Raw genomic sequence first — 22,962 nt, 5'->3', positions numbered from 1 at the left:
CACTTGCCACCGCATATTTTTTTTTTTTTGGTTGGTAAGCTTTGTTTTAAATGAGATCAAGAACTCTTTTGATCTTTGGTGGGATTCGAGCCCCAGACCTCTGGTATCATCACCCAAAGATTTTACCGACTTTGCTAGTCGGCACCTGCATATGCTGACTCGTCATGCCTTTTTGGGCCCGCAGAGTGGGTCCACGTAGTATGTCCAGTGGCGGCGCCGATTTTGGCATTTTTACAACTTTCTATCTTTGCATAGAGTATGTCGCTCTGGCAGTTCACTAGCCAACGTCGGCACCCAGATTTATCAGATGTGAGCTTCGGAAGTTTACTGCTTCTTTATATGTGGACCCATTCTGCACTGGTTTTGTTCTTTTAGAAACTTCGGCTCTAGTCAGGCTTTGTTGGGCTTCACTGGGGTTGAGTGGGAAACTTCAAATATTCGGTATTCCGTGCCGATGCATATTTTATTATTATATTCATTTTAAATGCGGAAACCTGCAAAAGTACGAAAATATAATTATTACATGATTATTAAACACATAAACGACCAAAATGCTATGTCTCTCGGGGTTTAATATTACAGTTTTTGGTGCTTATCATGACACAAAAGAGAAGTAAATTCCTAGTAAAGAAATCACATATCCACTTGCTTGATCACCATACCATATCATATCCTAAGTGAGAATTTAGGCCCTCTTTAGATCGATATAGCCAGAAATTCTGACCTAAGTATATTTTCCGCTAGTCGCCCCACTGAACCTTTCATTAGCCTTTTCACAAACCACAAATCCTTTACCCAATAAAACAAAATAAAAAAATAAAATCAATCTACCTATCTGGATATATAAGTCTGAGAAATAGGATGAGTGAAGAACAAAGAAGAGAAAAACCTATATAAACAAAAATTAGTTAGATGCTTCAAAAGAAAAAGAAAAAAGAAAAGAAAAGAAAGTTTTCATCCAAAGAAAAGAAAAATAAAAATAAAATAAAAAGTTAAAATTCCAAAAAACATAATCAAAGGAATCAAAAGCCAAAACAAAAGGGCTAAGGATGGAAATAAAGTGTAGAAACAAAGTAAGAACAAGGTTTTCTCTAGTTACATATTTTGAAGACCCTATTATCTCAGACTTATCTTTTTTAATATCAATTTCCTTCCTTCTTTAACCAACACTTATGCCCCGTATCACCTAATAAAGACCTCTAGCTCAATTAGGAATAAGTTAGTGTGATAGTAAGTGGTAGTTGTGTTTGATCGACCTCGTCTTCCTTAGATTGTCATTGAGATTGTGAGAAAATGTGTGCCCACTGCACACTGGAGTTAGTAAACTTGAGTGGAAAAATCAGAGTGTTATGTGTCTTGACACATTTCTTGTGAGAATATACTTAAGCACGCTACCCAAAAAAATTAGAAACAGAACTGTCATTGCATTTCATAGCATAGTTCATTTTATAGTTGTTTATCTTAAGATGATTTGATTATTATGCATGTATTAATTTCGGAGTTAGATTGATGATCCTTGTTTAACTGCTAGTGAGATGTATAGACTCTGAGATAAAAGTAGAGGATAATTACTTTTATTTCTTAGTCGTTGTAATATAAATGAAGTTTGTGAGTATCTTCTCTAGAAAACTCTCACGAGGCTATAACTCGTCCACTAGTAAATTCCTAGTGGTTTAAGGCCTTATTGCATATGGTCAATGCAATCGCACTCTGCGAAACGAGATTAGTTAGGACCACATTTTTTGCCATTTATCTGTTTTTATTTCTCATCTTTGCTTGAGGACAAGCAAAATGTTGTTTGGGGGTGGTGTGATAAGTGCCCAAAAATGTAGTTTAAACCCCTTAATAGTATTACATTTAAGCCAATTATGTTTATAATAAATAATAGTTAGTATAGTTTACGTGTGTTTGTGTATTTCAGATTTTGAAGCTGTTTATGTGCTTAAAGATGTCATTTTGCATGGAAAACGAGTCAAGTTGATTGCTAGAAGAGTTCTATGTTTAAAGCCTAAGAATCAAGAAGAAAAACCATTTTCAAGCCCAGTCAAAGCTGGGAAGTCAAAGTCAAATCGGGTAGAAAAAGAAAAGAAAAGTCAATAGAACTTCAAATAGGCGTATCTTTGGACTTGGGACTCGGAATTGGGCCTACTTTATGTCAAAACGACCGGCTCAGAATAAGCTTTCTAATGGACCTAGTCTTGCCCTAATCAAAGCTATAAAATTAGATGAAAAAGGTACTAAAATAATTTCCAACTGTTATGGCCTCTTTAGACTTGTCCTAATGGACTTTGGGCTCACATTAGAGGCCCAAAGTCTAGCCTCCAGACCCATGCACGAAAATATAATCCTAACCCTCTCCTATATAAAGAGAGTTAAAGTTAAACAAAACTTGGCTACTCCCTCATTAGTATTGTTTAGTTTTAATTAGATCGCCTTCCTCCCCTTAGTCTCTAATTAGTTTAGTTTAGTTTTAGTTTAGTTTAGGGTTAAAATTAGTTTATTAGTATAGCCTCCATTAAAACCATCAATAAAAGCTTAGTTCTTTTACTTTAAAGTCTTATTCTTATTGTTTTAGTTTAATACATCCAATGACACAAGGTTAAAACCTCCATTAGAGGGGGTTTATAAAGCCACATAAGGATGATTGTTAGTAGTTTGGTTGTTGTTTAGAATAGAGTTTCAAGTTCAATTATTATTATTGTTTAGAGATAAAAGTCATAAGAGTTGAACTAGGGTTTAAAGTCACCATCAAAAAGATTTGTGGTGGAGTTAAACTCTCATGCTAGTGGAACTTTGATCTGAGACGACTTGGTCTTCACTAGGGATCAAACAATCAATTCGATGACTAAACTAATAGTCAATTGAATCATGTGGTGGATTAACCATCTCTAATTTCTTCTCATATCATCATAAATCATTGTTTTAGCATCTTAGTTTACTGTTTTCATAGCATATATTACTTTCTCATTAGTGAATTAGTTTAATTAGTCTAGATTCTTATTAAGTACGTGCAAGCAAGAGTGGATATATAACACGATTACTCCCTATATTCTATGAATTTGAGAGTATAATATATTGCTTGATAACATGATTTTAGTACTGTTTTTACATTATCAAAACCTTACTTGTCAGACTCCCTAGTGGAGGTCAAGGACACTACCATAGGTCCTATCTATGCCCACTGCATCCAGAAATTGTGGCTTCCACCTGCTGCTAGAGCCGCCGAGAAAGCACGCCCGATTGAGAAGGTGGATTACTTCTCCGAAGATGCGACTCGACAGTTCACTCTGCCCATGGATGGAATTCACTTCCTCCAAGAAGGCCAGAGGATTCTACATATGTACCTCCACCAGCTCAGGGAAACTCAGGGGAACATCATAGCGGAACATCGGACCATCAGAGAGGAGCAGCGGTCCTTCCAGCAGGAGTAGCAACATTTTCAACATAATGTCACTAGAACACAACAGAGCATTAGAGACGTGCTCTCGCGTAGTGATAGACATGCTAAGACCCGTCGTCATCAAGGAGAAGGATCTTCTAGACGTCACTTGTCACACATGGATTCTGACTAGGCAACTCCCTAGTGTCCGTATAGATAGTTTATAGTCTATGTTTTATATTTTATTGTTGTTTTATTTTTCTTTATTATGGCGTTTAGTATAAGCTTAATTATAGGTTTAATATTTATATGCTTGTTTTATTTTTTTTATGGAATTTGGTATATGAGTAGAAGGTAAACAAATACATCATGCCAAAATTTTCCATTTTTTCTTTCATGTATTTCATATATGTTTTCAAAAATACAAAAACCCAAAAATATTTCATCGTAGAATAGTTATCCCTAGATAATAAACCATGTATTTTTCGTTCTATATCAAACAACCCACGCCCCAAATTTATTTGGGGGTGGCTTATTTTCATCATAAAGAACAGAATACAAGTGTATCACCGTTTTTGCTCATGTTTCTATGGTAATCTCTTTCCTTATCTCTTCATACTTTGAGTACAAAGCATAGTTCTATTTGGGGGTGGTATAGTAATATTTTGCAAAAACTATGCATTTCCTATATAGTAGATATAATAGTATATTTCTTCATTTCTAAAAAATAATTTTAAAAAAGACCAAAAATATTTTCTGTTTAGTATTAAAAAGTCTTGTTTCCCTTTTCTTGGATGAATAAAAAGTTTAGAAGTGTCATTATAGCAATAGAGTAAAGATTTGTTCTTCGTACTTAGACTAATATGCGTACAATAATTTCTACATCTTTTCATGAATTGCATGCATCAGCATTTGTTTGTATATAGCAGTAAGTTTTCGAGACCAATGTTATAACAATTAAGTTCCATATCCTGTAAGAATCTAGCCAAAAGCCTCATCTGAATAATTATTGAGTGACGACACAAAGGATGTCCAGATAGAAAGACCACAAGTCCACTTGCTTGATCACCATGCCATATCCTAAGAGATAATTTATGCCCTTTTTGGATCGATATAGCCAAATAAACGTTAAAAACCCAAAAAAATAGTTTTTCCTCTAGTTACCCCTCTTGAGCCTTCACCCTTTTCTAAAAGTCTTTTTATTCTTCACCAAAAATTTCTAACCCATTACAACACACAATAAAAAGCTTACTCAGCTGACAAGTTGAGAACTGGATGGATATCAGAAAAAAGATAAGAGAAGACCTTGTACAAAAATAGAATAGTTATTTGCTTCAAAAAGAAAAGAAAAATAAAGAGAAGAAAAGAAAGACCCATCAAAACCAAAACTCCAAAAAATCAAAGGAGACAATATCGAATCTCCCAAAAGTTCAAAATCAAAAGGAGACGATATCGGAAACAAAAACAAAAACAAAGTTAGAACTCCCAAAAATTCAAAATCATATGGAGTCACAAAGCCAAAGGGCTAAAATAATGTGTCACAATTCGAAAGCAAAAGAACAAAATAAGGTTCTTCTCTGGTTACAAGTTTCTTGCAGACCCAGTTTCTCTATTTATCAGATTTTGTTTTTCCCTTCCCTTTTCTTTCTAAACCATCACCCTTGCCCCGTAACTCCTAATAAAAGACATCTAGCTCAATTAGGAATATGATGGTGTGATAGTAAGTGGCAAGCGTGATCAATCGACCCCAGTTTCTTTGGACGTCATTTGAGTATGCAAGAAATATAAGTGTCCGCTGCACTTGAGAGGACGAACCTTGAGTGAATCTATCAGAGAGTTGTGGTTGCAACACACCCCTGGGAGAACCCACCTTAAAGACGCTCTCTAAAAGTCTCGAAAACAACTCTGCTTTTGTATTTCATTGCTCATGTTTTGCACATTTATCTTTAGATTATTAAATTATTGTACATATGTTATTCTAAGTTCAAATAAGTTTGTCCGTATTCTCCGCTAATGAGATGTATGAACTTCTGAGAATAAACAAGAAAACAAGACGCTTTGTACTAAATAGAAGAAGTTTGTGAGTACCTTCACTGGAAAACTCTCACGAAGCTTAAAACTCGTCCACTAGGGAATTCCTAGTGGTTTAAGGCCTTGTTGCATATGGTCAATGCAATCGCACTCTGCGAAACGATATTAGTATAACTTATAATAAATCACTCATTTGTGATCTTAGTTTTTTCTCTCATCCTTACTTGAGGACAAGCAAGATGCTATTTGGGGGTGGTGATCAGCTCCCAAATGTGTGTTTTATTACCCTTATATTACTATATTACAGCCCTTTTTACGCTTAATTAAAAGACAACTCATAACTTTTATTGCCTTTTTCAGGTTATAGAGAATTTCAGACCACTTATCATAAAAGATGCGTCTTAGCACCAAAAGGAGCCTTAATCATGCTTATTATGAAGACTAGAAGCTTCTATATAAAAAAAAAACGCTGAAAAAGTCAAAGTCAACGGTCAAAGTCAAAGTCAAAAGTCACAACCCTCAACTCAAAAGACCAGAAATCTCAAAATATGGCATTCTCCAAAACCTATCTTGGTCAAGAAAAAATCATAAAGCAAAAGAAAAAGCAAAAGCATAAAAGCGAAGTGTGAGGTGTCTCAAATATAATGAAGAAGGGCAAATCAGTAAAAGGCATAAAGTAGGGGTATATAATCTAAAAGTTAGAGAGAGAGAATGCACTTAGACTTAATCTAGTGTCATGTAGAATTTAATTTCTAGTCATTTATTTTTCAAGTTTTTTACTTTATTGTTTTTCATTTTCTTTTCATTTCAATCTTGTTATTTTGCTTTATTTCAATCAATCAATCAATGTTATTTTGTTGTTCTTTGTTTCAATCTCATTTCAATATTTTCTTTCAATATTTTGAATCATTTCCATCTTAAACAACTTAAGTTTCAATGTTTTTTTCATTCAAAAACTAAAAAACTAAACCAGTTCTAAACAAAGAGTCTACATTCTTCCTTCAAACTCCCAACATTCATCGTGAGTGAGATTCTTGGTAGCACACCACTTGGTGAAGTGACTGCCTACTCTTCTGAGACGTGTAGTAGAGCCATCCTAGTCTCGTGCCCAATTGTTCATTTGAATAGGGCATAGTAAATTATAGACCAAAACAAAGTTTTCAAAACTCCATACTTACAAAAACGAATTTTGATTGCTTGAGCATACATTGCACCGTTTGTGCATGTTAGGATAGTTTTGGGGTCTTACTAAAAATGTATGATACTGCGTTCAGGCACTACAGGTATTAGCAAGAATAAAACTTACTTACGTAGGAGAGCACGTTTTCCTAGACAATCTCCTCTTCTTATCCTCCATCTACTAAGATGGCAGATGAAGTAGTGCAAGCTGAAGAGCCTCTCTCCAACTTCTACACACCGCTGCAAGATGGGCCTCCATCTTGTATACGACTCACACCGCTCACGAGCGAGTTTCACATTCTATCGAACGTGTTCAATCTTCTACCCATCTTCCACGGGTTAGAACACGAATTACCGTACGAGCATCTACGCCGGATACATGAAGTATGTAATACTTTTCACCATCCGGGCATCATCGATGATTAGGTTAAGCTACAAGTGTTTCCTTTCACTCTAGCTGGTAAGAGCCACGCTTGGCTTCTTTCGCAAAAGGCCAATTCTTTCGATACATGAGAAAAGGTTGTTTTCCTTCATGAGGATCTCAATAAAGAGGTCTACATGCAACTTTCCCCAGGTCTTGCCAAACAGGGGGAGCAAGCCAAACAGGGGGAGCAATCTGTTTGTCGTCATCGCAGATCACTTTATGACCTCAAGCAGGCTTCTCACAATTGGTTTGCAAAATTGACTTCAGTTCTTCATGAAGCTAGATACAAGCAATCTAGTGCAGATCATTCTCTTTTAACTCTTTTAGCTGGCAAAGTCTTTACTATCGTACTTGTCTATGTCGACGACATTATTGTGGTAGGAAACAATCTCTCTTCTATCGCACACTTAAAGAGTTTTCTACATACCAAGTTTCATATTAAGGATTTTGGTCCTCTCAAATATTTTTTAGGAATTAAAGTGGCTCGTTCACCGAAAGGAATTTTCTTAAGTCAGAGGAAATATGCACTTGACATTCTGCATGATAGTGGTCATCTTGGCTCCCGTCTTGCTCCTTTTCCTATGAAGCAACACCTTCTCCTCTCAATTGATCAAGGGAATCTACTTCCTGAACCCAACATTTATCGGTGACTAGTTAGAAGGTTAATCTATTTAACCATCACTCATCCTGACATAGTTTATGTCGTCAATATCTTAAGTCAGTTCATGAGCCAACTTCGCCAGCCCCATTATGATATTGTTGTTCGAATCTTGCGCTATCTAAAGTACTCAAATCACCAGGCAAAGGCATACTTTTACCTTCAGCCAACTCATTTCAACTCTCAGCCTACTTAGATTCTAATTGGGCTAGTTGTCACGTGAGTTGTAGATCTACTACAAGATACTTCATAATGTTGGGTCAAAGTCCCATTTCATGGAAGACTAAAAAACAGACCACGTACTATATCTCACTCTTCCGCTGAAGCCGAATACCACGCCAAAGGAATTTGTCCATTTTTAGAGGTCTCAAAAGGGCGTGGAAACACATAAGAACTCTTGAGCAAAAATTGAAAAGAGGTGTAGCTCCAATTGCTTTGGAAAAGGTAAGATCTTTGGCGCAAGAAGAATGAGTTAATCTGTATCATCTTGACTTGGTTTTAACAATACAACAATACCGAGTCAGGTTCTTCTCCTACCCATATCGTATAGAACATGCTGAGCAAAATCTTCCAGTACAACATGTGAAGTGGTCTGGCTTAAGAAGTTGCTCCATGATCTTCGTGTTCCTCATACCCAACCAGTGCACCTCTATTGTGATAACCAGGCGGTTCTCCAAATTGCTGCTAATCCAATTTTTCATCACGAAAGAACCAAACACATTGAAATTGATTGTCATTTGGTCAATGAAAAGTTAATGTCAAAACTCATCTCCACTTGCCATGTCTCTAGTCAATAACAACTTGCAAATGTATTCACCAAGGCTCTTGGTCGGGAACACTTTCATCGCATCCTTTGCAAGTTGGGTGTTACGGATCTCCACGTTCAACTTAAAGGGGAGTAATAGAAAAGATATATGACAATAATATATCTTACCAATGATATGTACATAATAGGCTAGATTTTATCTTTCCTCTTATTCTATTGTAATCTTTCCTCCTATTCACCTATGATTTCTCTCATTAATTTTGTAAATGATTCTCCATTGTATTACTATATATTGTCGTCTGACAAATCAATAAACAAGCAAGTCTTCTCCATCAATGTATTTTCTCTGTTTACACTACTATCGTAAAATTGGAGATGTTTGGATCTTATATATTCGTTTACCATGGTTTCTACTTGGGGTGTGAAGTGGGAAATGGGAAGAAAATTGGAATGATAGGAGGAAATTTTTTCTTAGTCTCCACCAAAACATTTTCACCTCAAACATTTTCCTAGCTTACTACCCAATTACTAGATACATATTATACATAGTACAGTACTGGTTTTCTGTTGTATAGCTAGTGCTGGAAATGGTGCTGGTTTTGACCCGAATCTAACATGATCCAAACCCATTTCAACGGGTTTAGACCTTAGTAATGAGTCCGAATAAGAAAATGGTTCAGATATGGATTATCCATTTTTAATTCGTGTTCAAATATGGTTCTACTCTAAACGGATGGTCTGGATCCAAAATGTAAAGTTTTGTTTAATATATTTTCTAAATAAATATCTTCTCTAATCTCTACGGTCTTGAGTCTGGACTCTCGTGAATCGTTTGAATTCGGGTCGGGTTGGATCCGATTATACCATTTAAAGAAATGGTTCGAATATGGTATGACGTTTTGGATCCATTCGGGTCATGGATCTAGATCTGGTTTTGTGTTGAAAAAATGGATCTGGGCATGGATATTGTCTGATCCGACCCGAACCCACTCCATTTCCAGCCCTATGTACAGCTAGAAAGCCTTGAACCACCACCAAATGACAATTATCCTCCACATATAAATGACTGGATTCCCCCTTACCCTAGCCTGGACCGCCTTTGAGGTATAAAAGGCAATATCAATGGACAATGGACCCCTAGCTCAATTGGTTGTATATCCCTCTCCTCGTGGGAGAGGTTGCAAATTCAAATCCCACCAAGTATTGGTTGGGGTGAGCTTTCGGGCTAGTGACAGGATGTTGTTATGATAGGTGGACTAAGAAGTGAAAGCAAGTCTTTATGGACAAGGTGGAGGCGGTTGAGTCTACTCAAAATGGCACATCAGCGAAAACCTTCAGGCTAAGTTTCATTCGGGTCGATGAGCTTTTAGGCAATGTAAGCCTTCGAGCTAGGGTTCTTTAATGTAACCAGAGTGTGGGTCTGTCTTAACCCTCTAAATATTTCAAAAAAATATGAACAATATACCAACTTAATTTCAATTCAAGCGTCGACATGTTCCTCTACGCTCGTGCTCAAATTTCTCAGAAAAGTCAAAACCTCTACTACCAGCTTCTTCATGGTAATCAATTCTACATCAATTGCATCATTGGCTAATTCGCTCTAAGATATAATTTTGGGTTAACTAGTATTACAACCCCCGCCCCCCCCCCCACCCCCCCGATTTTATTTTATTTTTTTTGTGTATAGTTGTGAGTTGTGTAACTACTTAGAACTAACAAAGAAAACTTTGGGGATTAAAACGCTACAATTATAAATAGGTTATAGATTTTTGCATATATCTGAACAGAGTAGACGGTATGACCTACAACACAACAATGTCAAAATGCATTCGTCATTTATCCATTGCAACTTTACAATGCCTGTTTTACGAAATGACGCGTTTGTATTAGTACAAAATTTTGCTTCACTCTTTCACCCATTTTACCCAATGCTTGTTGACTGACTCTTGGTTTTACATATTATATCCTTCAGCACTGTGTCTGTTCCATTACAAAGCAGCATGTTGTCCAGTCAACCAACTCGATCTATCCTTCTTTTGCAGATACTTTGGTCACGGGGACTTTGAGAGCCCCACCATCTATCAAAGGCTGCAACTCGGGGAGTGCCATATCTCGTACATTGGAATCTGATGATTCCAAGAAAGCCGCTACTACCTTACAACTGCAACAAAAGAAACAGGAGCTAATATCAATTGAAACTAAAAACCATTGATAAAAACGCAGGCATTGTGGCCACCTGCTTATGACACAAGACACTGCAGACTCTAACCTGTGACCTTGGGCCAATGTTTCACACTTCCCCTTCAGAGCTTTTTTCCACAAAATAGAAGCAAACACAGGGCAGTCCAAGACCAGTTTTCTAATGGTTCTGCTGGAATGAAAACTCTCAAGGACATGCTCCTCTGACTCCTCTGTTTTAGGCAAGGCAGCAAGAGATGCAATGGCTTTGTGCAAGTCTTTCATCTTGTCAGCCAACGTCTGTTGGAGAATACCCCCAGCTCCACCTGTAGCTACCTGTATAATAAAATGAAAGGTTTAGTTCTATAGCTACCAACTCTTCCAAAGAAAAGAGGGACGAATATCTGCTGCAGACTTTAAAAGGAAAGAATATGCACTTCTGGCTATTTCTAGAAATAGCATCATGTGATATCTGACAGAAAATAGCCAATTAGATATAAAGTCCCATTTCTGACTGACCGAAGAATAGCAAATAAAATCATAGAGATCGACGAGTTAAAAGAATCATATTAAACCAGATGTGGCGACTGAAATGGAGAAACTAAGCAACGATGTCTTTGCTAACAAGAAAACTACCGCTAACTACAAAAACAGATAAAAAATCACCTCATATATGACTTCTTTGCCAAATTGTGATCGAATTAACTCTTCCACACTCGCGATGCACGTGTCAATGAGACTCTGCAAAATGAATTTCAGGATCCAGTTACAACTTGGTTTTTTATTACAAATCATCCAAAGGCAAATTGGCTGAAAGAATAATCAAAATAATGTTCTAACATATTATGGTTCTAATGTCACCAAAAATTCCATATATATTACTTCAACCATAACATGATAAAATTAACAAGGTCACAGTGATAATAATAATTAGTAATTATTAGTAAAAGCTGTTTATTTGTAATAATTAGTAAAAGCTGCTTATTTGATGCTGTTTATTTAATAATTAGTAATAATATAGTGATAGTAATAATTAGTAAAAGCTGTTTATTTGATGCCCAGGCAGAGAGTGCAGCAACGAACCTCAGCGAGCCCACTATTCACCAACAATTCCAGTCTTCTTACAGCAGGATCCTTTTTTCCTCCACCCTCCATCCGAATATTATTTTCAGGACCAATGTTACCGTCTTCAACTGCATTGGCCTCGGAATCAAAGTTGACATCCTTGTCACTAGATTCACCATCTTTTGAAGGTTCTTTTAATAAGATCAAATCCAGACTCATATCATTCCCATTGCCCTGACATAAAACAAATAAATAAATAAAGGTCTCATAAAGTGGTTGTTGACCACTGCACCATGGTCTACAAAAGGCCGAATAGTTTTAACTTGCCTTGCTGCGAAGAGAGGGAATAGAGAGATTAAGAGCAGCCAAATCCTCTAAACCAAGATAACGTTGACAATCTGGATGAAGTAACTGCAGCAATGGACGCCTCCCATTCTGACAGACACAGGGCAAAGCAAAGCAGTTGGAAACATACACTGCATAAATCATTAATCTTATGTACCCATTAGCTGTAACTACAACTGAGTGAAGCTGCATAACACTAGGAGGAAGAACCCATCCAGAAGACTTCCCTTACTATAATGACCTGGATAGTCCTATCAAAAGATTCATCAAGTTTCGGGTGGACTAGTTACCCAATCCCTTTTGAAACTGAAGACAAGGAACACAGTCTGCGTTACTGATACCAGTCTTTCATATATATTTTTTTGATCTAATTCATTTGAAATAGAAAGATCTAATTCATTTGAAATAGAAAAACTAGAAAACTAGACATCAGACTTTCCATGTAAACTTTGGAGTACAACTTTACTGACTATCATCATTAACCATGTCATTAGAATCATCTCCAAATCCCAATACCAAGCTGAAAAAGCTATCAATTTTATGTTTGTATAGTGACCACTATGCCATTTGATCGGGCTAAAAGCTATGCATAATGAAGGATATTTCTAGAAGATTATAACCAATCAGATTCGGCAAAGAAACAAATGTCCCCTAAACTGATGACCTGTGATACCAGATAGCATGGACCTAACAAAAGGCGGGCCTCAAACTCACACCTGAATGTTTGCTAACTACTGGAACACTCGGTAAGCCACGCACTGAGGTGTTTCAGATTTGCTAAATCATTCATATATTTAATTAGGTTGGTTTTGGAAAACAAAATTGATTTTGAAGCTCCTGTGGCAGACAGTTGTGAAAAGAATGTGATACTCGAGCAAGAAAGGTGTCATCTCTTCCAAATCCTTTGATTATTGCATTCTCTCCTTGTTGCGTTCCCAAAACCTTGTTTTCCAATCTCAAATTTCCCTGGTTATTTTATTTGGGGATCCAAAATTCCTACCAAGATTTTATTTTCTGCTTGGTGTGTTTTTCGGAACGTATTCTTAAAATTGACATTCTCAGGAAGCGGAAGAAAACTCTCAGTAATTATTGTCAATTGTTTGGGACGAATGGGGAAACGGTGAATCATGTACTGTTGGGGTGTCCGTTTTGGTCTACTTTCCACTTGGAGTCTACATTGCCTTGGGTTTGTCCCAGCCGGGTGGTGAGTTTGTTTGGTCCATGGGCTACTGGGCTGTTCATTTTTTGGGTATGGAGTCTTCTACCTTTAGCAATTCTGTGGGGTATATGGCTTGAGCGAATATGAGGCATTTTGAAGGAAGCGTAGCTACTATGGGGGGGAAAAACATCAAGTCAATGAATGCCCTATAATTTCGGTCTTCAAGGAGTTTAAAAACTGTGGTTTTGAGCAATTCATGTTATAGATGGGACCAATTGCTAGGTTTGGATATGTTGTGAATTGTCTTCAGCCGCTTGGTTGTACTGCTTCTCTATTGTATTGTAGGCTTTCTTGGCCTATTTTCATTTATTGATGATAAGGAATTTTCAAAAATGAGCAAAAAAATATTGTTTTTGAAGCAATCTAATGGTTGGGAACGACTTTGAGACTCTACACTAGCAAAATGGCCATACGAGGTTGAGATCGTGTATAGAGGGAATAAAAATTTCGACAATTTTTTGGCGTGGGATAGGGATGGCAATGATGTGTGAATAAATTGAATGTGAAAACGCAAATAAAAGTAGACAAAAAAAAAGTGAAGTACTTGTGTAAGAGATAAGGTCCACACTGGGTACAGACTATAGAGTATTGTTTGTGCTTTCTTGATTTTGTAATCATGATGTCATAAATTTTTATTTGCAACTTGATTTTCAACAAAAATTTTATTTCTGGAAAGTTCTTGACTAAACAAGTTGATAAACACTAAATTTAAAAAAAAAAAAAAAACTGCATTTGTGCTTTGTAAGAGAGCCATGTTGTGCAGAAGGCATGGTCTTTGTGGGCGAGCCTCAACACATGAGAGCTAGAAGGCATGGGTTAGGTGAGCCAACCAGTGCCGAAGGGATGGCCTTTTCTAGCGAGCCAGCGAGAGGAATTGTATTCTGTAGGCACCTTGACATTGAAAATACTTTTGGGAAATGACACTTGTCGGGAAGTAGCCTAGCCAACCGGGGGTTACCACTAGTGCTAATGTGTGTGTCACACTTTACAACAGTACAAGCATGGTTATGACTAATTACCTTATGCAATACAAGCTCCTTTAGAATTGGTTGTAGCTCACGAATGACAATCTGTAATAAGAATATCAAAAAAGTTAAGAACTGAAACGGTTTAAATATCAAATCATCGGACCTATGTAGGAATGCCTACAAAATTAATTTGCCACTTCACCTTCGTTAGAAGCTTTGTATCATCAACAGTGGAGAGCATGCAGACAAGTACCTGCAAGGTAAATGGTACACAAGAGACAGATCATGACATTAGAAAGACAAGAACTCCACCTAAACAATTTGTGGAAACAAGTCCAATACAAATGCACAGGAGATAAGATTTTTCTTGCAGATGCCAATCAAGAATTTAGAAGCATGCTTTCCCAGTCATGATGTAATTCTATTAGCAATTAACTCAGGTAAGAGAAGATTACACTTGTTACATTGCAATTTTTTTATAAAGTAATGTAATACTTTTTCCCATCCACAAATTTAATATGTTATGGTAACCAGAAAGATTACATCAAACACTTGGGCAATTAGCAACTAGCAAGGTACCAGTTGTTAATGACCAAACTCTTTGTTCATATCTCTGGCCGATAAATAATAATAATAATAATAATAATAATAATTGTAACAAAACAATAATAATACCCATAAAAAAATGGTAAAATCAGTAAATTTCGATCTCAACGAAAGTGGGGCATTTCAATAATAATAAGGTCAAAACTCAAGTGTAGTGGGGAATAGGTATTTTCTAAGCTGACAAGGTTTTTCCTTCTCTTTCTTTCTTTTCTGAAAGGTATGTGGACGAGTTCTCTATCTAATCCCTGAGGTGACTGTGTCTCATTCATGTCCTATAATCCCATCACTGCAGACCACTTCCTGCCACTATACAATCTCAAAAGATGAAAAGTGATGGGAGTCCTTTCTCTACTCAAAAAGTGAATACCACATGGTGGTTGTCCTTAACTGAATCTTTGTCAAAGTTTACCATTTACAAATCCCTTGATGACCTTTTGGTTCTCAAAAACTTAATATGGGTCTAAGGCCACCAAAGGGGCGTTTGTCCTCCCCCAGAAGATTTTGCGACGATTGAATACAGGTGAGAAATTCTTGGCCAGCTACCATTGGAGTCACCTACAGGAAAGCAAAGTCAGATCTCTGGTGCTAATAGTAAAGGCCTTCAAACGGCTCAGTTATTTTGCTGAATGTTGACAAGTGGTGGAGGAAGTGACATGCGCACTGAGGCCAGGGTTAAATGAATCTCTTGATAGAATGAGACCCAACTTCTGTCTTGCACTCTTTTCTTAAGAACCAAATACCTTGGATTAGGGGAAGAAGATGGTTGCAAGTTTCTGATGATCTAAATCATGTCCTGATCTCTTCAATGCAAGGCACAGCATATATCCCAAGATCTCAAAAGATACCGTTGATATACATAAAAAAATTCATATATAGATATTTAATATGCCGACAACTGTTTTCGACCTTTTTCCAGTTTTTCCTTGACCTGAATATACCGGTCCAATACTTTGAGTAAGCTTTATATATCGGTAAATCAGGAATTCGAGCTATTAGCAGAGATTTGACATTTTGTGTGTTGTCTACATTGAGGGAAGTGAGTTTATCAACAGATTCTCTCGCAAAAGTTGGTCCTAGGTATTTGTAACCTTTTGGTAGTGGGCCTGCATTCATCCATAAACTGGGGATCCTCGAGTTTTTTTTTAAATCTAAAAACTTGTAGCCAAGGGATGTATGTGGTATTTGCTGATTTTTTTCACGACCGTCCAGGTTACCACCTATTTTTATATTCTTTTACTATACTTTGTAATTTTACACATTAACACCTGACACCCAGTAAAAAAACCAATAAATTATTTAATAAGTGGAAAATACATAGGAACAGATTTGGCAATTTGACATAATGTCAACTAGCAACCCTAGACCTTTTCTTTTTTACCAGTAAAGCAATAATTTTATCAGACATTGATTTAGAGTGACAGAAATTCACTCTAATCCCCCCATATACACAAAAGTTATTATAAGTAGTAACCATAGACCTTACCAGGCTTGCAGTGAAAAGTTCTACAGAAATGGAAATGGAAAAATCTGAGCCACATTAAGAACAAAAAGCTAAACCATTACCTGCTTTGTTTGTAGGTATTTGCAGGAGCTAAACCAGACACCAAAAGAGCCCATACATTATGTAGAAAATAGTTACTCAAAGCATGTACACAACTGAGCAGGACAATGAGAGCCCAACAATTCCTATGTGGTATTAAAAAAAAAAAAAAAAAAAAAAAAAAATCTAAAATAGTTAAGAAAGCAAAATAAATGGACATGAATATGGTGGCAGCATACGCACAAGCACACTGGCCCACATACAAAACACGTGTGCACAGAAAAGTAAAACATAACCATACATGTACAAATGAAGTTATCCTGATTACTGGAACTGATAAATAAGATCAAATGCAGAAGCATGTGAAGTAAACAAAAATGTAAGCAAAAATAAGATCAAAGCAAGCAGAGTTCCAAAAGGCATTATTACCATGGACCCATATTGATCAAGAGCTGTCTTTCCTATATGACCCTTCATGCCTTTGATGATTTTTTTCCTCTCCTGAAAAAAAAACGAAAAAGTTTTTTGAATCACTCAGGAGGTTACTGCGAATAAAAAGTATCCTTGAGCAGTACGAAACAACATAAGAAGTGACATTAATTGCAACAAACCTTCGCACCTCCATGTTTGATACAGAGCATGCCAAGCTTTGAACCATCTTTTGTATGAATCATTCGAACAAGGAGGGGACCTGACAATTGTTCGATCACATCTGCGGCAGAGAACTTCAAACAAACCAAACTTAGAATAAAGGAGGCTTCGCCATAACAGTCAAGGACTTCATCTTCAGAGAGAGATTATATGCAAGTGTCTTAGTGTGTATATGGGAAGTTAGGGGCTAATAAATACCTTGTCAGCAATGTTCAAGAACTCCAATATTGCAGTGTGTATAATAGAATGGTCTACAATTCCTTTTTCCAAAATTGGTTGAATCACAGAAGCCATGTGCCTAAGAACTGAAGCTTTACTAAGGCCCAGCTTAGGAATTAAATCTGCTAACCTGGGAAATAAGAAACCATTACAAATCGAAGGAAAGGCCAGATATTACAATTTATAAGAAATTCAGGAAACAGTTCGGTTTTGGTGTTCTTCTTAGCCCACCCCCCACCCCCCTTTTTTTTTATGTCCCACTTTTCTTATTTTCTAAGACACGAGATCCTATAAATACCAAGAAGAACAAGCACACACGCACACCCACACAAAAGACTTAAGGGAGTTAAACAAGTGAATTCAAGACATGCCTTACAATGTGTGAAGAATTCCCACTATAACACAAAAAATACTGTTCAATTTTTTGTCCAATACTTCAACTAAAGTAACTTGAGGCTCTTAATACAATTACTGGAAACCACTTTTGGTCCCTCCCAATTGTAGCAGTCCCGCCATACACTTCGCAAAAATGCAAATGTGTGTGTGTGTGTGTTGTTTGGAAATTAACGTAGAAAACATAAATGAGGCATTAATCAATAATTTTTTAGGTTGATCGACAAGTGTTCCAAATACAACATAACATAAGATGATAAGATAGATCCTCTGGTACATTTCTTTTCTTTCATTCTTTCTCGATTTTTTTTCCTTTCTTTCTTTCTCTATTTGTGATGTGTATATCTTCTAAGTCTCTTGAGAGCAAAAAAGAATATTTGGTCAGGTGGAAAGTTATGAGGAAAAATTCGGGCCTGGGGTACACACTAGCGACACTACGCTTGCAAGACAATATACACACAAAACAAAATACTAAACTAGGGAAATTTTGGGAGGGATATAAATTCTTTGTTGAAGCCAAACTGGGATTGTGCTTGTCATCCTTGCGCAGCCACCATTCTAATCTTCTCCATAAAGTTCCAGACTTATATTGAAGCCTAAGATGGGGTGAAGATTTTCTCACATCACGCACTAGTGGATGGTATTAGGTCATGATAGCAATGGCATGGTATGTGAATTCATAGCATGTGCATGACCAAAGGAAAAGGACGCAAAAAGCAAAGTGTTAATGTGGAAGAGAGGAAAGGAAGAAAAGCTGCATACTTGGTGGAGAGAAAATTCAATGTAACTTTTCTACTTCAAATTCAAAATGCCATAAATTTTTATGTAAAAGTCGGCTTCAAAAAGATCTCTAAGAGAGCTTTTCAGTGAGAGCACTGATGAACAACAATACAAAAGAACAGAAAAATCGTGCCACGTGGAGGGGGGGCAGCCATAATTAGTCCAAAACATTGCCTTTTCAGACTCGTTGCAGCACGCCATAATGTCACGAGCATAGACATGAATAAGTGCTAGTTACGGTACAAAACATGACACCATATTATCACAACACACCTACAAGAATACCTCCATAGGATGTAATGTATGTAAGTTAATTGATACTTAATAAATATACAACCGAAGACCAAAAAGAACATATTATACTGACATGAATAAGTCAATAACATGATTCTTAAAAAGTAAATCCAATGTACATGCCAGATAGTAAAGCACTAAAACTTTTGAACCAAACCTTCTCTCTTTCATTGAAACCAAATCCTTGAACAACTGAAGCTCTGCAGAATATAATTCCAGTAAAAGACTTTGTTTCTGAAACCCATTGCCCAATTGGTATGCATGTTCAATTACTGCAGACAAATTATAATGCACTATTTTAGGCAGAACGTCTGTGAAACAAAATTCTGGGATAAGCAAACTCATAGATTGGCCTCACGCCTTCACATGTGAAGAAAATGATATTTGGTAAAAAATTATCCTTCCCACCACTCTTACTCGCTTCCCATTTGCCATAACTTCTTTTCTTATCAGGAAAACCACAAACTCTATAATCCTCATCCGACTGCTAAATCAGTAAAGTGTTCTGTTACCCTATTGCTCAAGGAAAGTCATATACAACTAAAACAAGACACTGGGAACTATGTCATAAAATAGATGTAAGTTAACTCGGGTAGTGGACTGGACTAAATTTGCTTGTACAAAGTTTGGTTTCCTACTATTTTTTTCTCTTCCTTTTTCAAAATTGGTTTACAATTTGTTGCTTTTTACAAGTACACAGTGCTCCACACCAGTTGACACAGCATTGCGACAAAAAAAAAAGGAAAAAAAAATAACATACCAACAGATCCAACCATATTACGAAGAAGGGATGCAACATGTCCATGAAGGGAGGAGATGAAACCATCCAGTTGTTTCTTGGAAGCTGTAACATATTAAATAAGATCAAAACTAGAGAACAATAACATATCCTTCAAATATCTAATTCTCCATGTAAAATGCCTCTTAAGTTAACTTTTCCATTTAATTATTCTCTACTTTCACAGTTTGCATACCATTATCTAACATTTTCGTCACCAGATGAACTGCATATGTATTGCACGCAAGTGTGAGAAGTTGTGGCCGGAGCTCCTCAAATACAGTCTCTCTTTCTTCGGCAGAACAATATTTAACGCAAGTCTAACATAAAAGACAAAAGTTTAATATAAAAAAATTGTCGATAGCAAATATATAATTATCTAAAACAAAAACAATCAAAATTGAAAATAATACCTGTAGAATGCGGGAAGACACGTGTGACACTGCAATTTCACAAATTTTCCCCTTCATTTTCTGTATAGCTTCACTTACCAACCTGACATAATAAATCGTAACTTCATTAATCATGTTATAAAATATATCCTCTATAAAACACAATACACGATTCTAACAATAAAATTCCTTACTTGGACCTCTCTTCCTTAGCAATATTACGCCGCCTCATTTTCTCCCATAACAATGCAAGCTCCTGATGAACATCCAGGTTAAAAAGGTAAATAAATTGCTAAACACCAATTAACCAATCCATTAATAATAAGAAAGTAAATAATTACTTGTTCAAGAGTATAATGCCTCTTCCTCTTCTTCTTCCTCTCCTGTGCCAACTCCTGCAATAGAAACACAAAACACCAAATGAGTTAAAATGTAAAATGCATTTCATTTATTTTAAACCAAAAGTAATATTTTTTTACTACTTCTAAGGTTTGGTAAAAACAAGACATTGACCTTGGCACGAATACGACGCTCACGACTGGATTGAGGAGGTTCAGTTTTTTCTCCTTCTGGACGTGGGAATTTCTTAGTTTTGTCAAAAGGTTGTTTCTTGTTGGTTGGATTTGAAGTGGTACCAAACTTTGGTTTCTTTGAAAAGGAAGAAGATGAAGTTGGAGTTGGAAACTGTTTTCTCTTCTTATCAGACAATGATGATGATGATGATGAGTTGTTATTCTTCTTTATCTCCTTGGCCGCCATTAGTACTACTACTGCTTTGCTGAAAATGAGCTTAAACCTCCAAACTTGATTTCTCTACTGAGAGGGTTTTGTCTAGGTTTACTTTTTATACATACGCCCCGTTTTTTACTTTCTCACCCCGCGTTTGGCCTCTTTTGAAGGGGAAATGGTTCGATCGGTTTTATGCACACCCCTTAATATTAACAATATCAAACAAATGTCTGTCTGTCCTCATCTCTTTCCTTATGATTTTTCTTTTCGTCTCTCTCACTCTCCTTTTTCCTCTCCCTCTCCAGATACTCTAAATCTCCACTCCTCCATCTTCCTCTCCCACTCCGCTCACCCCCACTGCTTAGCAGTATACTAGTTGAGTATGGGTATATGAGTTTAGGTCTAGTTTATAAATACTAATAATTGGTTGATTAGTTTAAGATTTGGAATTTGGGGTTTTTAATTTTATTGTGGCAAATCTAGGTTTGATTTTCAGTGATTTTGTTCCAAGAAATGGGGCTCAGCCCCTTGGTTTTAATCCGGATGAGTGTAAACCCCTTCATATCGGCCCATACCACATAACATCCCTATTTATCAGCTCATATCACAAAAACTCCCTGTTTTCCAATATCAACGAAATTCCAATCCGATTTCTATTCCCTATTTTATTTTATTACCTTTTTTACCCTTCTTCCATATTTGGATAAGATCTCATTGTTTGAAGCTTCTCATCCAAATTAAAAACCTCCTTCTCCATTTCACTGACCTCTTCAGCCTCAACATCATTTTTCGCCTCCAACTTCTCAACAAATTTCGGCATCCAACTTCACAACATAATCGTCATCACCACTTATGATCACTGTACTACGCGATTTGAACAAGCCAATTATAACACCAAGAAGAGAAGGCCAAGCATGAGGAGTAAGGAAAGGATGGAATGCTTAGGTGGAGTGATGTCTGAGAAGATGAAGTATACATGGAGAGTGGCCCAAGAGCTCATGAGAGTGACTCCTCCAAAGATTTGGGAATTTTAAAGAAAACTACTAAAGATACGGCTATGGTGGTTTTGAGATGTGTTGTGTTGAAGATGTGGTGTCTTTGGAATGCTATGATTGATGGGTATGTGAAATATAGTGAAATGGAGCTAGCTAAGTTGGTTTTGAGAGAATGGTGTGTAGAGATGTTGTGTCTTGGAATACTATGATTAATGGATATGCATTGGTTGGGAGTATTAAGGAAGCAAAGAGGTTGTTTGATGAGATGCCTGAAAGAAATGTGGTTTATTGGAATTCTATGTTGGCAGGGTATGTTAAATGTGGTGATGTTGAGGGAGCTCATGGGATTTTTTATAAGATGCCTAGGCGAGACGTGGTGTCATGGAATGCAATGTTAGTGTGTTACGCACAGAGTGGTAAATCGAATGAGTTTATGGAATTGTTTAATGAGATGCGGGATTTGGGTGTCAAACCGACTGAGGCTACTGTCGTTAGCCTGTCATCGGCTTGTGGGCATTTAGGTGCACTAGATCAAGGAGCTAGTTTACATGCTTATATTAGTGAGCATAAGATTGGATTAACTACTATTGTGGGTACGGCACTGGTAGATATGTATGCTAGATGTGGAAGCATTTCTCTAGCTACTGAAGTCTTTTACTCTATAGAACTTAAGGATGTTCTTACTTGGAACACCATCATAACTTAAGACAACCCAGTTTGCGAACACTCGTATTGACTGGAAAGAAACTCCAGAAGCACATATATTCAAAGTAGATCTTCCTGGATTCAAGAAAGAAGAAGTGAAAGTGGAAGTAGAAGAAGGGAAGGGTGTTACAGATAAGTGGAGAGAGAAATAAAGAGAAAGAAGAAAAAAATGACACTTGGCATCGTGTCGAAAGGAAAAGTGGAAGTTTCTTGAGGAGGTTTAGGTTGCCTGAAAATGCTAAGGTTGATGAAGTGAAAGCTAGTATGGAAAATGGAGTTTTAACTGTTACTGTTCCCAAGGAAGAAGTTAAGAAGTCTGAAGTGAAATCAGTTGAAATTTCTGGCTGAGAATGTTAATGTGTGAAGATATTTCTCGCAGTACTGGTTATGACTTGTAGTTGTGTTTGTATCAATGTGTCGTGTGTTATGTCTTTTGATGGCCGGGTATGGACTATGAATGGAGTCTAGTGTGAGTTTTGGTGGGGTGTTAATGTGTGATGCCTAAGGTTTTAATTGAGCTGTAGTTTTACATACATAAATATATGTAAAACTATATTTGCATAGTCACTAAAGCTATGAAAACTTAAATTTACATAGTAACTTTTGGAAATTAAATTAGCGTCGTGACACTGTGAGAATATATGTAAATGTATGTTTACATAGTCATT

The 22,962-nt window shown here is 36.7% G+C and overlaps 1 protein-coding gene across 1 annotated transcript; it reads right to left on the bottom strand.

Annotated features, from left to right (window-relative positions):
- Positions 1 to 10,185: 10,185 nt before the first annotated feature.
- PUM24 (pumilio 24) lies at positions 10,186 to 20,776 on the bottom strand. The gene is made up of 17 exons (XM_086589136.1): positions 20,379 to 20,776; positions 20,207 to 20,260; positions 20,060 to 20,121; positions 19,887 to 19,968; positions 19,670 to 19,793; positions 19,456 to 19,539; positions 18,853 to 18,967; positions 17,208 to 17,358; positions 16,970 to 17,083; positions 16,788 to 16,859; positions 14,415 to 14,465; positions 14,264 to 14,314; positions 12,008 to 12,115; positions 11,699 to 11,914; positions 11,282 to 11,356; positions 10,707 to 10,951; positions 10,186 to 10,598 (listed from the first exon to the last, which is right to left on the bottom strand). Exons 1-17 carry the CDS (start codon positions 20,622 to 20,624, stop codon positions 10,463 to 10,465), a joined length of 1,986 nt encoding a protein of 661 aa, XP_086445262.1. The 5' UTR covers positions 20,625 to 20,776; the 3' UTR covers positions 10,186 to 10,462.
- Positions 20,777 to 22,962: the final 2,186 nt, after the last annotated feature.

This window comes from Coptis chinensis, chromosome 2 (genome assembly GCF_015680905.1).
Source record: "Coptis chinensis isolate HL-2020 chromosome 2, ASM1568090v1, whole genome shotgun sequence".
Taxonomy (NCBI): domain Eukaryota; kingdom Viridiplantae; phylum Streptophyta; class Magnoliopsida; order Ranunculales; family Ranunculaceae; genus Coptis; species Coptis chinensis.
This window is presented reverse-complemented; position numbering and strand designations above follow the sequence as displayed.

Bases quoted from the DNA above. Each gene is read 5' to 3' on its own strand.
- PUM24 (XM_086589136.1), bottom strand. From the start codon at position 20,624: ATGGCGGCCAAGGAGATAAAGAAGAATAACAACTCATCATCATCATCA. The intron at 19,794-19,886 runs GTATTATTTTCA...CTTTTATGTTAG, and splicing joins TGTCTTCCCGCATTCTACAG to ACTTGCGTTAAATATTGTTC. The intron at 17,359-18,852 runs GTTTGGTTCAAA...CTTATTTCCCAG, and splicing joins GTTTCAATGAAAGAGAGAAG to GTTAGCAGATTTAATTCCTA.